At 48.3% G+C, this 15,775-nt stretch overlaps 1 protein-coding gene across 6 annotated transcripts in view; it reads right to left on the bottom strand.

Annotated features, from left to right (window-relative positions):
- Window positions 1–15,775, bottom strand: part of PITPNM2 (phosphatidylinositol transfer protein membrane associated 2) — a 190,780-nt gene that overhangs the window by 108,321 nt on the left and 66,684 nt on the right. For all 6 annotated transcript variants that reach the window (XM_085858882.1, XM_085858885.1, XM_085858886.1 and 3 more), the window contains exons 3-6: window positions 4,728–4,942; window positions 4,086–4,207; window positions 3,756–3,916; window positions 2,828–2,885 (exon numbers count right to left, since the gene is read on the bottom strand). In XM_085858882.1, the coding sequence (XP_085715008.1) occupies window positions 2,828–2,885; window positions 3,756–3,916; window positions 4,086–4,207; window positions 4,728–4,942 (556 nt within the window). The remainder of the gene's footprint in view (window positions 1–2,827; window positions 2,886–3,755; window positions 3,917–4,085; window positions 4,208–4,727; window positions 4,943–15,775) is intronic.

Here is a 15,775-nt window from a genome sequence, read left to right as displayed (position 1 = left end):
TCATCTCTATGTTCACAGAAAACAAAATAAAGCCTTGAATGTGTGCATGGCATCATGAAATCAGGAGATTACCAAAGCATTTTGGACAGCAACATTCAACCCAGTGTCAGAAAGCTGGGTCTCCATCGAAGGTCATGGGTCTTGCAGCAGGACAATACAGCAGGACAAGGGTTGGGGGTATCAGATTTGGGCAAAAAAAATGTGTTACATAATTTTTGAATGGCTCCTGACAGGTTTCTGTGAAGTCGGTGATAGCACAACAGAGGAGCAGAAAATGTTACATATTCCACTGTTTTGACGTGGGAATTCCCGTTTGCTTTTATGAGCAGGAGGAGGGTGAGAGTAAAGATGGGACAACTTTGAAAGGAGGATGGGGGTGGCGGTGTTTGAGGGGGGGGGTTGAGGATTTGAGTGTAGGGAGGGGATCGATGCCTTAGGGTTGGGAGAGGAAGGGTGATGACTTGAGGGTCGGTGAGGGGTGGGGGGGGAGGAGAGCGAAGATGGGACAGAGTTGGGAGGGGGAGACTGAGGCTTTTTTGAGGATGTATCAGAATTGCATGTGTAAGTTTACTCACAGTAAAAATGTAATTGTGTGGGTCTGTGTTATTGCATCACTAGTGTGTGTGGTGAGGGGGAGGGGAGTGATGCAATCAATCTTTGGGTAATGTGCTAATACATATAAAGCCCCGATCTCACTCTCTTACTCTCACTCTCCAAAAGACCCATCTGACCAAACCTCCCATCTCCTTCCATAACAACTCTTGGAAAAGTTCAACCCCTTAAACCTCCACGACATGGCCAAAAGTATGTGGACACCTGCTCGTCCAACATCTCATTCCAAAATCATGGGCATTAATATGGAGTTGGTCCCCTCTTTGCTGCTATAACAGCCTCCACTCTTCTGGGAAGGCTTTCCACGACATGTTGGAACATTGCTGCGGGAATTTGCTTCCATTCGTCCACAAGAGCATTTGTGAGGTGGTGCACTCTCGTTGAGCGATTCGGTCTGGCTCACAGTCAGCGTTCCAATTCATCCCAAAGGTGTTCGATGGGGTTGAGGTCAAGGCTCTGTGCAGGCCGGTCAGGTTCTTCCACACCAATCTCACCAAATAATTTCTGTATGGACCTCGCTTTGAGCATGGAGGCATTGTCATGCTGAAACAGGAAAGGGCCTTCCCCAAACCGGTGCCACAAAGTAGGAAGCACAGAATCATATAGAATATCATTGTATGCTGTAGCGTAAAGATTTCCTTTCAATGGAACTAGGGGGCCTAGCCCAAACCATAAAAAACAGCCCCAGACCATTATTTTTCCTCCACCAAACTTTACAGTTGGCAATATGCATTCGGGCAGGTAGCATTCTCCTGACATATGTCAAACCCAGATTCGTCCGTCAGATTGCCAGATGGTGAAGTGTGATTCATCACTCCAGAGAACGTGTTTCCACTGCTCCAGAGTCCGATGGCGGTGAGCTTTGCATCACTCCAGCCGCCGCTTGGCATTGTGCATGGTGATCTTAGGCTTGTGTGTGGCTGTTCGGCAATAAAAGCCATTTCATGAAGTTCTCGCCAAACAGTGCTTGTGCTGACGTTGCTTCCAGAGGGAGTTTGGAACTCAGTAGTGAGTGTTGCAACCGACGACAGACGATTTTTCCACGCTTAAGCACTCGGCGGTCTCGTTCTGTGAGCTTGTGCGGCCTACCACTTCGCGGCTGAGCTGTTGTTGTTCCTAGACGTTTCCACTTCACAATAACAGCACTTACAGTTGACCGGGGCAGCTCCAGAAGGGCAGAAATTTGATGAACTGACTTGGTGGAAAGGTGGCATCCGATGACAGTGCCACGTTGAAAGTCACTGAGCTCTTCATTTCGGCCCATTCCACTGCCAATGTTTGTTGATGGAGATTGCGTGGCTGTGTGCTTGATTTTATACACCTGTCAGCAATGGGTGTGACTGAAATAGCCGAATCCACTAATTAGAAGGGGTGTCCACATACTTTTGGCCATGTCATGTATTTGCATCACCATCTGCCACAATCTCTCTTGAACCAATCACGTATCAGAGTTGGCTCCGAAGCCAGCTGTCAACTGGGAATACTCCTTCATTCCAAGCCTTTCCAAGGGAAATCAGAACTTCTAACAACAATCAAGGATTTTTTTTCTCCAGTTTGAAGGAGTATTTCTCTCTCCTTTGGGCTGGTGCCCCTACCTCAAACCTTTCACGGCTTGGTGTTGTGCAGGCCAGGGCCCTCAAAATAATTTAAATGTCCTGCAATAAAGGGGTAATTCTCACAGACAGGTTTGTAACCTCTCCATCTTCTCTTTTTATATATATATATATATATATATATATATATATATATATATATATATATATATATATATATATATATATATATATATATTTTTTTTGTTTGTTTGTTTTTTTAACAGTGATCTAAGGCTCATAGAGGGGTTTGCACATATACGCAGGATGAAGACATTAGCAGACATCAGTGTATTTTAAATGAGAATGATAAGGACTTTAATAGGCAATGGCAAAATACGCACAGAAATTTCAGCACATGGGGTTCGAGCATCATGAGCCATCAATTCAGATAGGAATCATTCAGAATATATATAAAGGTCAAACAGGAAGACTGAGTTTATTATACCATCTGTCCCAATGCAGGTTTGTGCACAGCCCTTCACGAAGCACTGATTAAGGTACTACAACTAGAGCGATGACCTCTGAATTCCAGCCAGGTGTATACATCGCAAAGACATCAAGCGAACCTACAGGTGTAGTTTCCACAATGACCACCCTCTAAAGATGAAATAAACACTCACCCACATCATGTATAAAACGCTCGATCTTCGACTGCATCCCCCAGTAACGGAACTCCACCTATGAGTTATAAATCAGGGGAAGGTGTAAGTTTATACAGCAAATAGATGTAACAGAGGGTCTGTCCTCTGCTCCATCTATTTTTCCAGACAGACAATCATCGATTAGAAAAATAAAATGTGGAAGAATTGATTTTCAAGTGAAACAAGTCAAGGTTCAAAATCAAAAAGGAAATTCATACATGCGATTTCTATCTTCTTTTTAATTTCACATCATATAAAGAAAGATAATATCATGAAACTATAAATTGTCTTTCTGAACCATAACAGCTTGAAAATGAGGATCCGATTGATTGGACTGTACATGCCATATTTGACTCCTTTGAAACTGGAAATTAATAATAATGAAGGTTATGAGACAGGTTTATTAGGCTATTGATAGATTTAATTAACAGAACGCTGCTCATTAGCTTCTTGCTTCCAATCATGAGAAGAAAGGAGAAGCTGACGTTTATGGCTAGAACCCTTCTTCGGAGCAAAAGAGCTCAAGAATATGCTTACTCTCTACACAGCACATTTGCTCCTGTTGTTCTCTTTTTGCTCCGATGAAGGGCTAATGACCAAAATGTAATCTTATGCTCAAAACTTCAACTTTAGAAAACTAGGTTAGAAAACTTCAATCAAATTTTGTGGACTACACATTAATTTCTCTATTAATCCGCCAATGCAGAACGACACGTCACCTTCACTATTAAGACGAGTTTCACCTTTTTATTCGGCTGTGACAGACAACGTCACAGTCAGCACTGTATTGTATCAAGGGAGGAGCGATCAGTTCTGGACCAGTTTCTTTAATGATCAACATATATTTTTGAAACCTAACTTTTTCCTTTTATTGTCATGAACCTGGACAAACTGTGCTTCAAGCTACCTTGCACAGCTTGTACGCACACATGATGGGTTTGGGCTCATTTGAAATCCAATTGTCTGAGAGTGGTCCACGGCCAGTCTTCATAGACCAGTACAGTCGAGGGTCCTCGTCCACCTGGTACTCATGTGGAGGAAGCAAATCCCGCACGATGTCTATAACATCTGAACACAAAAAGAAAAACTTAAATAAGTAAAAATTAAAAAAAATAGGAGAAGCATCATGAAGAATACAGTCCTGCTGCTTTTATCACTAATATTAACAACAATAATAATAATAAATCATTAAAGATCGGGCACATTGGACATCAAAATGTAATGGTGTTGAATATACCAACGGTGACTTGACGCTTTTCAGCAGCAGACAAGTTGAATAAATCATGTTGTTGACCAGCATCAGGCTTGTAGTAAGTCTCAATATCAATAGAAAACTTTTCCACAAAGGGGCAGGTATAACTGTAAAGAAAGGATGGGGGAGAGGGGTGGTGGGGTTGGGGGTGGGGGGGGGATGGTATGAAAAAGAGAGTTCATAAAAACACTTTTCCTTTAAGCTCGCAAAAGATAAAAAAATTTTAAAAGCTGTTACAGTTGGGAAGATCTATATTCAAAAATGAAGGAACCACCCAACTAACGAGTATGGCTGTCCAGGAGGCAAGACTCAGGCTCAACGGTGTTAGTTATCCTCCCAAGAGTGAGGACACACCACCAATTGCTTATTGCAATTATAAAACTCCCGATATGCAGAAATCACAGAAGGGCATGGACAAGCTCAACCATTAGCCTTAGATAACTGCATTAAAAGTTCAGAAGAATGAATTTTCACTTGAAAAAGCTATTCGCTGAAGATACGACATAATCCAGACAAAATCATACTGCATTAGTGAACAAGCTACACCTCTTAAATTAACACAAAAGAATCACATGTGCTAAAATATATGACCACTTTTGGTAGTTGGTGCCAGATAGGTGTGCCCACCGGGTGCGAGTGTATGGGTAAGCATTCCAGGCCTGTTCCTCAACACGTAACGCTGCCTTTGGAAGCAGTGAACGGAACCAAGCAGGAATGTGCATGCCGATGTGGTACAGCTTGTGGGTGAATTGCCCCGAGCCACCAGGGCCATCGGAGTACGGTCGATTCTCCAAAATCTCCACACCACTCCCCTCCCCACATGTCTCTTCGCGGCTCTTTTTCTTCAAAACAAAAAAAAACAAAACAAGAGTTGATGAGGTAGATGAGGACAAAATGGAAGGTGCAATGAGAGCGACTGCACTTCATGGGTGAAAGCAAATGATCAAACGTACCGTTACAACCTTGTCAAACGAAGGACAACAGCAGAAGGTAAAGAACAACATGAATGGAAGGTGGTATAGCCTGGTCAGGTCTAGCTTCTTCATTTATAAACAAGCTGTAGTTATTTTTATGAGTCATTGCCAGGTGCATTGCTCACCTTGCCTCACCACTACACCATGAAATTTGGACACATATAAATGATAAAAGATTTTGATTTTCCCCAATAAATTATCCACCAGTCAATTCATCCTCAGTTGCAAAAATGAAAACGTGTTTTCCCCCAAACCAAAAAAAACCTAATACAAATTGTGAATAGTTTGTAAGATGCATCGATGCAGCTTTGCAACATTGATGCAATTAATTTTATTTGGAACGCTTGAAGTACAACAGTGAAACAATATGCACTTTATTGATGGGTGAAATGGCTCACTCCTGCGTCAAAGTTCCTTGTGTATCCTTGTGTTTTTGTGAGAAAGGGAAAAAAGGAAATCGATCCACAGCAAAACCACATATCAAGAATGTGGAGGTCACATTTAGAGGAAAAGGCAGTGGCCTACTTTACAATGGCCAAGCATTAATTTTGTTTACGTTTATCCTCTTCCCACAGTTGGGCGCATAAGGCTGCTGAAGCGGTTTCATTGGCTGGGGGCTTACAATCCTGTATGGGTCACCACTCCAACACAGGATACTTGACGAAGAATGCAGGAATTTGTAATTTGTTCAGAGTGCTGGCGATAGCTCGCCGACTGTTCACGAAGGACACCGTAGGATCATTAACGTCCACCAATTAATGCAAGCAGGCAGATTCCCCCACAGGCGTTATGAAGGGCCTGCCAAATAAAACAGCACAGGATCACAAAGGGGAGATCTTTGGTTCTCGGAAATGAATTCGCGAACCAGCTCGATAGAAGTCTCGGTAGTTAACTAATGGTTTATCAACCAGCCTAGAATTCAAGTTCTACTCCGAATATAGAGGTAACGAGAGTGAAGTTGATGGTGCGGCATCGCAAATCCCCACGCTTCCCATCTACAGGAAAGTTGAAAAATGGTCAAAAGTTCCACCGGGATTAACCTGATATCAAATTTTGAGTTTAATTTTTTTTTTCTGTTTTGACACCTGTCAACCAAGTCTCCACCCGTGGCATGAACCGGGGGTCAAATCCCAAAAAAAAATCGTTGCATATTTCATGCATCCTCCCAACGTTGATTGCATAGACAAAGTTTCATTTTAAAATCGTGCCCGAAATTGCATTTTTCAGTGTTTGACCTTTTGACCCCGTCACTGGGAAGGGAGCCAGAAATGACGCTGATCTTGTATCTTCTAGCCATATGATGATCATAACTACCAAGTTGGTGAATTTCTGCCCAACCGCATTTTGGAGATAGTATGACAGACAGACAGACTCAAAGAGAAATACGTGCTTCGGCTAAACCTTTATAAACGATTTTCTAAACTGTCTGAACATCTCTTTCCATTGGTTAGAACATCGTGTGTAAATAGTGAATGGGAGATTCTGCCTCGTTGTTTTGTTATGGTTAGTCATGAGCCAATGTCCCACTCGTAGTATCCCTTGGCCGTTCTGATTGACAGCAGTGGGACGTTGAGAGCACGGTACCCCAACTGGGGGGGAGGGGGGGTTAATTAACCAGAAAGGTAAGGCGGAGTGAGACGCTGGACGCTCCCTGAATTAAACGTCTTAGATGGTGTCCATGGTTGCTCAGCAACCTTTTGGCTTCGGTGTCATCGGCAGGGAAGTGGGTCCGAGTACTCTCCTCATTACCTCGCGACCCCCGAACTCGTGACAATATGATAATAACATAATATGAACATTATTACAAAATAATATTAATAATAATAATGTCCCCTTCCCCAAAGAGTTTTTCCTCCTTGGACAAACACCGTGTTAACGTATATACAGTGTATGTATATATATATATATATATATATATATATATATATATATATATATATATATATATATATATATATATATATATATATATATATATAAATAATATTGTTGCGGGCCGGAGGTCCGGTGGCGAGAATGACCACTAGGTGGGGGAGATTATGTCATCTCCCACCAAACTCCCTGGAATTGTAGGCCATCGCTCATGGACAACTCCATGAGGCGGCGGGTCGCTTAACCGACCGTGGACGCCAATACCTCCACCGCGTAGCGTAGGGTCTTTTTGTCTAGAACCAATTTACCTAATTAACCACGCGGTGTCGTCTTCCGGGGAACCACGCCCTCGGCAAGTCTTGCTCGAACCGGGTCACTACTGACTGCGGTAGAGTTCCAACTACCGCCGACCAACTCCAGTTCGGGTGCAGTCGAGCGGAACTGCCAAAGCCATGCCAGCTAGGATGAGCAGATTAACGGGAACAAAGACCCGACTAAAACTCAGATCTGAACCATGATGGACCAATGAAAGAAAGGACGGAAACGAACTGGGAACATTTCTAATAATGGTTTATTTACAATAAGAAGGACACAGAGCAAGACTTATCACGGAATAAACAAGAAAGAATTCACAATGATCAGAAATAAACACTGAAGCAGTTCTACTAAAGAGACGGTGCCACACATGCAGACAGACAGACAAAAATAAAATCCAGGTGTTTTAATAGGACCCTCACAGCCAGGGAGAGAGACGAGCTGGGGTCGCGGTTCGGCATGGTACCTGCACGTTGGAGGGATGGGGTGCTCCGTAGTGCGGCACCTGCCAGTAGCTGTGCAGCCCGGCCCACAGTCACAAGTGTAGGGCTCGTGTCCGCGGAGGAACTTGAGAGGAGTAATCGGAGTCCCAGGGCGGGGGTCAGGGTCGCGGACAGGACCCAGCAAAACTTCCACGAATGCCCCAGACTCCAGCAACGAATGCCCCATCTCCAATAAACCTCCGCTGAACGCCCTCGAATGCCCCACGCAGAGCTGAACTCCTTCTGAAGTGAACTGAACTCAGAGTCCAGCTCAGAACACACGACGCACACCAACCAACTCACTCCTCCAAAAGAACTCCCCTCAAGACTGAGGATGGTGTCATCTTTTTATGGACGTCCCCGAACGGGGTGGGGGCTCGGTGGAACAGACGTCACTGTCCACCCTGATTGGACAGGGCCTCCACGGATCTGCCCCTTCTGGGCGGGGTCTCGGCCTTGTTGGGGATAAACCCGCCCCCCCCTCCACGTGTGTTTACACTCGTCGAGCAAGAGTTACAACGTTGAAAAGGAACGTTTGTGGAAGCGGCAAGGAACGTCTGCAAGATCTTGCCTCGGCAAGTCAGGGTGCGAGTCGACAGCGGGTGGGTAATGGATCGTGATGGGGGCTGGGATGGTTGTTGAATGTAAAGATTTAATAACCTACCTAAAAAAAACATCGCAACACACACCTTTGATTCTCCCACTGGACAAAAGGAAGGGACCTGTCTTCACATGTACTTAACGGAATAACTGACTTTTGGGACATCTGTATGTTTGAATGCAGATGGTTTCCAGATCCGTAACGATTATATATATATATATATATATATATATATATATATATATATATATATATATATATATATATATATATATATATATATATATATATATATATATATATATATATATATAGATTGTTATGGATTTCCACCCGTTTGGCGTGCGTACGACCTTTTCAGCCCAATCCAGGCCGCGCGTCCACCGAACGCGCAATCTCGTCGTAGCTTCCGGACAAACGCCAAATCCCAGCTACGGGTGTTTTTAAGACACCGTAAACTCTCCAATCCCTCTGTCCACATGCTACAGGGTTGATCGCCGAATTGTCAATGTACCTAATTTTTCGCGCGGACAGAGATACCAGGAGTTTATACCTCGACGGGACCTGCACGAAAACGAGCCGCTTTTCCGTATGTGAATGCCGAGCGGTTATATATCGCCAAGTCCTGTCAGACGAGATTATTATACTTCTCGGCTTTAATTAGCCAGTTAATTTCCCGAACGCTCCATGGCAGTCAATGTGAGGAAAGGGACGCAACGAGCAGGTGACATTTATTTGTACAGTAGGCATGCAGTCAATGAATGGGGATATAGGGATGAGACACGAGCACAAAGCCTACAGCCGAGTTCTATTACGTAATGTCCAGGCACTTAACAGTTTGTTACTTACGACAAGACAAGGCACCATAGACTTTCATGCAAAAACCCAAGAAAGAAAGAATCGGCTCGTGAGCCTTTAATGTACTCAGGGCCGGGATGACCGGAATAGGCCCTGAGAGACCAGACGGGCTACCTGGCCACCCTCGTGGTGACTCGATGGGTCCTTTTTAGGGCGACCCCTGGTGTCTCCGTTCGGCCCGGTGCGTCGCGAACGCGCCAGTCGCTTGGGCGGCTTGATGAGCAGCTTGTACGGTTCTCCTCGGTCGTCCGGCCTTCACCGCGGCCTGGCCTAACCGACGAAGCTCTGGAGGAGCGAACGGGTCTCGACCCCGGCTTCCTGCTGGCAACCCTTCCACTCCGAACTCCAATGGCTCAACTCCTGCCAGTCTCCAACCCAGCCAACACCACGAACTCCGCTCTACCACACAACCGCCGCTCAACCGCCACACCACTGCTCAACTCAAGCGCCTTGCCAGCGAGCGAACGCGGCTTTTTATAGCCCCAAGGGGAGGGGCCGCTGTGGGCTTCACCACCCGAAATCAGCGCCTTCCCCCTTTTCACCTTTGAACCTTCACCCAGGCTGGATCCGCCCCTTTCACTTCTGATTGGCCAGCTTCTTCAGAGGGTAAAGCCTTTTTGATCCGTTTTGCAAGTCATGCTTGCACGCGGACATGGTTGAAATCATCGGCTTCACGCGGACGTGGTTGAAATTACCGGCTTCACGCGGACGTGGTTGTCATTGTTGTTTTTGTTAAAATAAAAGATAGAAAAAGAATAACGGCTAACTCAATGATGCACAGCCCAGCACACGAATAATTCCCTTTATACATGGATGGGGAAATCTAACCTGGAACCTGGAAATCTAACACACTTACCGAAATAACTGACCTCTGGGGAACCTGACTGGTGTACTGTTAATTTCCACAACCATAACAATATATATATATATATATATATATATATATATATATATATATATATATATATATATATACATATATATATATATATATATATATATATACATATACATATATATACATATACATATACATATATATATATATACATATACATATATATATACATATACATATATATATATATATATACATATACACATATATATCTATACATATACATATATATTGTTGCGGTATTCGCGCCCGCCGGCGTGCTAACGGCCACGTAACTCGAATCGCGGCACGTCGCCCACCGGACGGACAATCCAGTCGTGACCCTCTCGGACTAACGCCGGGAACCAGTCACGGGTGGACCTTTCGGTCTCACCGCGATCGAGCCAATCAGCCCCCGCGTGGGATAGGGTTGCTCGCCAAATTCGACCTACCTAAGTACCCACGCGGAGGGTAGACCGGGCGATCGCACCTCGCCGCAGGTCGACTTCGGACACGGGCCACTTAAGCGACCCGTTCCGTACTATCAGAATAACCGAGCGGTGTTATCGTCGACCTCGACGGTTCGATTAATTATCGGGCGTATTCAGCCCACTACCAACCCTTTACGTGAAGCAAGATGGGGATTCAATAGAGGAAAAGACGAAGCGAAGCGGGAAACAGTTCAACACAAAGCACATTTATTCGCGGCACACGGGAGCACACATATACAATTCCACCAAATGCACACAGAAAATTCCACCAAATTCCACCAAATGCACACAATGTAATTTACACAAAAAGCAAATGTAAAAGCGAAAACACAATGCAGAGCTAATACCGACTACCGAGCACACGGCAACACTTATACAATTCTACTTCACAGACGGCGCCGACAACACATACCCAAAACCAAGGAAAAAATACCCTCAAAGATGAGGCGGGCCTGAGGCCGAGACCGGGTCGCGCCTACCCGTCTGGTGATGAGACGCGGAGCGGCGATGGCGCCTCAACTCCGCGGGCCTCGCGGACAGTGTCTGGTAGGGGGTGGGAAAGGGGCCCCCTTGGTCGCACTATCTCAGCGCGGGGGGAAACAGGAGGGGGTTGCTGATGCTCGGGGTATAGAGGATTTTTATTATCCCGCGACGAGCATCTCCACCTCGGCCAGGTCGCGCTGTCGGCCTCCCTGGGGTGCAGCTCCCGACGCGAGCACCCCCTCGTCTGGTGTCGCTGCCTTTCCACAGCTCCGTCCCCTCCGTTCCGACTCCAACGCACACGATGACCAGCTCCTTCTTGCCAACTCCACCGCCCGCGAAGTCTTGACTCTCTGTTTCCGACTCTCCTACTCTCCTACTCTCCGCCTCTGGACTCTCCTACTCTCCGCCTCTCGACTCCCCTACTCTCCTACTCTCCGCCTCTCGACTCTTCTACTCTCCGCCTCTGGACTCCCCTACTCTCCGCCTCTGGACTCCCTGGACTGACGAACACGGTCCTTTTATCAGCCCCGTAGCTTCGCCCTCTCATCTTTGACCCCCTCACTTCGACCTTTCACCTCGCTCCCCATTGGCCCGAGAAAAAGTGGGCGTGAAGGCTTTTTGATCCATAAATTTGCATATATCGATCGCCCTGGGGGCGGGGCCAATTCGCCCCTCGCTCACCGATTGGACGGCAAAAAGTGGGCGTGTGTCGTTTTTGATCCGTTTTTGAAGCACAAAATCCGTGATTTTGTACACGCTGTTCGGCGCGCGCCCTGCACGAGTCCAACACCGGTACCCACAGGCGGCGCAAGAACGGTGGCGATGCGACGGTTGCGAGGTGTGATGTGAAGGTTGTGGCGGTTGTGGTGAAGCGGCGTTGTGGTTGGTGGTTGATGTTGTGGTTGTGGTGGTAATCATGGCGGTTGGTCCAAAATAAAGATAGCAAAAGAAAAACGGCTATCCTGAAGAGTCGCAGCACGCATAAATGACATGTATTCCCACTAGACAACGGGTTTGGGCCTAACTACACATGTACTTACCGAGATACCTCACCTAAGGGACCTGAATGGTGGTTTGCGAATTTGGTAACCACAACACCACCCCCTCCCCTTTTTACAGACTCGTCCCGAGTCTTCAAATTTTCGTGTGCCATCATGTGTAGTTTTCCCCTAGTACATTTTACCTACGGATCCCTGAGTGCGACATTCATGGTATTCGTGTCCCCAAAAAAAATAACCTGAGGGCTGCGTAACTACCTAAACAAACTCACTCACACGGACGACTTAAATAAAATTGCCGGCGCGAGACAGACATGCCGGGGGGCGCACTCATATTTACAGTACATCTTAACCTTAACTTACAAACCTAAACCATTTTATTACGAAACTATTTTACACTAAACCATGGCCCAGGATCATTGAACTCTGCAAAAAGAAAGCAGTTAGCAGGGAGCCAGGCTGCCCGCATGCAGTCTCTGGCTCAAAACAATGCAGGTGACAGGGAACGTGGCTGGCTGCTCACACGCAGTCCAAGGCCTTCCCTTTTGAACTGAACGCAGTGAACCACAACGGTGCATGGGCTGCACAAACGCAGTCTCCGTGCCAGGTCAAGTGGCACACGCAATGAACACAACGAATGGATGGATGAATGGATGGACGCAAACACGGTGCACGGGCCGCCACTGCAGGCCCGTGTTGTAGCTGCCAACAGGGCAGTTCTCGCAGCTTGCAAACTGTTGCTTTTACGATCCTGGCGCACATGGCAATGAACAGGGGGGGGGCAAAGCAAAAATTGAACGGGGCTGGTGAACAGGGGCAGTGGGCATGGCATGGCAAAGGTAGCAGGCAAACACAGCCCGCAGAAGAAGGCCGCTGCAGGCAAACACAGCCGGCAGATGATCTGGCCGGCACAGGCCTTGAAGAAAAACAGCCAGCCGGCAGATGAAGTGGGCCGGCACAGGCCTTGCAGCACAACAACAGCTGCCGATGAAGTTGGCCGGCCTCTGCCTTGCTGTCAGTGGAAGTTGGTGGAGGGAGTGCGGTGGTGCTGGCCACTTGGAAGGCGGGCTCGGACCTACCTACCTGTCTCCCTCCCACCTATCGCCTTTGCCTGTCACTGTACATACCCACTCCCTTAATTTGTCAAACCCCAATTTAGCCCCAACTTATTTTTTTGTTGTTTTTATTTTTGCTTCCCCACTATAAATCGTCCCCTAACCCCCTTTATCGTCCTTGTTCGGCTAACCTATCCTGTCACATAGCCTACTCCCAACCCCTACGTTCCCTTCCCGGAGGGGAATAAGGGAGAGCTAACGTCCTGTGTCGAGGCCCAACGAAGCCTCAGAATGGCCTCCCCAGAGTTCAGCGATCTATAACCAAAGTGGGTCCAGCGGCCCACAACGAGAGTGAGGGGATGGATGGTGCGGAGGGGTACATCTCCTAATCTACCCTATCCATTTAACTGTTAAACTACCCCGGGGCTTTCAACAAGCGCCTCTCGCTTAAAGTATTGGTTCTAACAACCCAGATTCCCGTCGCCTGTGTTGGTGTCCTCACAATTTCGGGCCTCGCCCCCCAATTTTCTCTCCGTGCCCTCACACGGTCTCCTGGCTGGGACACGTGGCTCCCTTTGGCAGGCACGACCCTCTGCCGAATCTCCCGCTATGGCACCCCCGGGCACTACACTGCCTCCGAGCCTACCAGCTCCCTAACACCGGGGAGTGCCCCCCATGGCACCTCCCCTGAAACGCACACGTGGCAGGCCGGCCTCCCGGGCCCCTTTCCGAGGGTCACCCGTGCCCACAACACTGCCCACGCGGCTAATGGCGCCCCGGGCCCCCGCACCAAGCAGGCGCACCCGTGCCCACTACTCTATCCCGGCCCCCCATGGGCCCATGGCCTACCGCGGCCGACTAGCCTGGTGCCCGGGGTACCCACTCAGCGATACTCACCTTTCGCAGCCACGCTCCCAAGCCCGTCAACAGGGCTCCTGCACCCATACAAATGGGTTTCGAGCCTACACTCCCACCAACAACAAAACGACCTCCATTTTTCAATTTGACTAACCCAGCTAACTCACTTTACTCTGACCCCAGGGTCCCTTGGGCGGGAGTCACTCCTCCCCCCAATCACTCATCGCACCATGCATTCCCCATTCACTCCACACACACAGACCCGCTGGCCTCACTCACTCACCAAGCACATGCCTCACAATTCACTCACCAACAACTCTTCAACACACTCACCGCTGAACTCTGCCATCCTCCTGACTACATCCCCTAACTCACTCGTGCTCCCACGTCGTCCCTTAAACTACAGCACGTTCCTTTTAACACTACGTCGCTAAACTACATCCCCTCTACACATTCATAAGTCTGTCCATGTTTCCAAATCATCAAAAATCATTTCCCATTTTATTTCCCCACCTAAATCTGGCTACAATCCCTCTAACTAATCCATTCCACGGACTCCATGAGGACTTACCCCTGCCCCATGAAGCCGGTCTAGCTAAGCTAACCCTTCCCCCTAACTAGTTTCCATCCTGTGCCCCGGGTAAGGGGGTCTTCCACCCCTTGCCCAGGAATCCTGTGCACCCGAAAGTGAGGCTTTTTTTTTTTTTTCCATGCGCAGCACCTGCGCGGCAACTCGCGCACTTTGCACCTGCCCGTGACGTCATGCAGCTGCACGTGTTCCTCGTCCCTCCTTGGACGGTACCATCCGGCAGAGATACCCCTCCTGCCGGATTCCAACCCCACGTGCAGCCATGACGTCACCGTGCGCATAAAAAAAACAAGCCCCACGTCTCGAGGGGTTCCCCACGCGAACACATGTGCTTTGCCCGAACACATGTGCTTTGCCCGTTGGAGCTTAACACACACGATCGCGTGGAGAACCCGTCCGGTCCAAATCCGTTTACCTGCCTAAACTTTGTCCGTCCGCGGGATCGGCAAATCCACCGCGTGCGTTTCCGGACCGGGACTTCACTCTCGCAAGCGAGCACGTGGTGGTCTCGTGCGTTGCACAGCACGAACCGTGTGCTCACTGCTGGGTGAACCCGGCACGGTCCCCGAAACAACTACAGCCGCTACTCGGCTTTCTCTCCTCTGTCGCCGTCTCCGTCTCCATTCCACACACGCATACCTGCGTGTTACGACGCACACAGTCCACTCCATCACATTCACACCGGGAGACGCGGCTGCGTGCTCCCGCATGCCAACCGACATCTCCCTTACATACCGCTCTCTCACACACACGGTCTCCCTTGCATAACCCATACCACTCACACGTGGTGCTCCATTCACTCGTGCCTCACTCACACACGCGGGGGCACTCAACCGCGGTGCCTCATCCACACACCGTCCCTCACTCACACACGCGGGGGAACTCAACCGCGGTGCCTCACTCACACTGGCCGTTTCATCCACACACACGGCCTCACTCACACACGGTGCCTCACCCACACACGCGGGGGCACTCAACCGCGGTTCCTCATCCACACTGGCCGTTTCACTCACACACACGGCCTCTTCCACACACGGTGCCTCGTCCACACACGGCGTGCTGGGAAGCACGCACTCCGGCACCATCGCCACCACACCACTCACACACGGGGTCGCTTCCACACACGGGGACGCACTCACACCTTGCACCACACACACAGGGACAACCACACTGGGGATTCGAGTCCCCACAAGGGTCTCCGGGGCCTCTATACCCCCCAAGC

This window comes from Eptatretus burgeri, chromosome 16 (assembly GCF_056783735.1).
Source record: "Eptatretus burgeri isolate ZD-2024b chromosome 16, Ebu_testis_v1, whole genome shotgun sequence".
In the NCBI taxonomy this organism is placed as follows: domain Eukaryota; kingdom Metazoa; phylum Chordata; class Myxini; order Myxiniformes; family Myxinidae; genus Eptatretus; species Eptatretus burgeri.
Note: the sequence above shows the minus strand (reverse complement) of the source record. Positions and strands in the feature narration are given on the sequence as shown.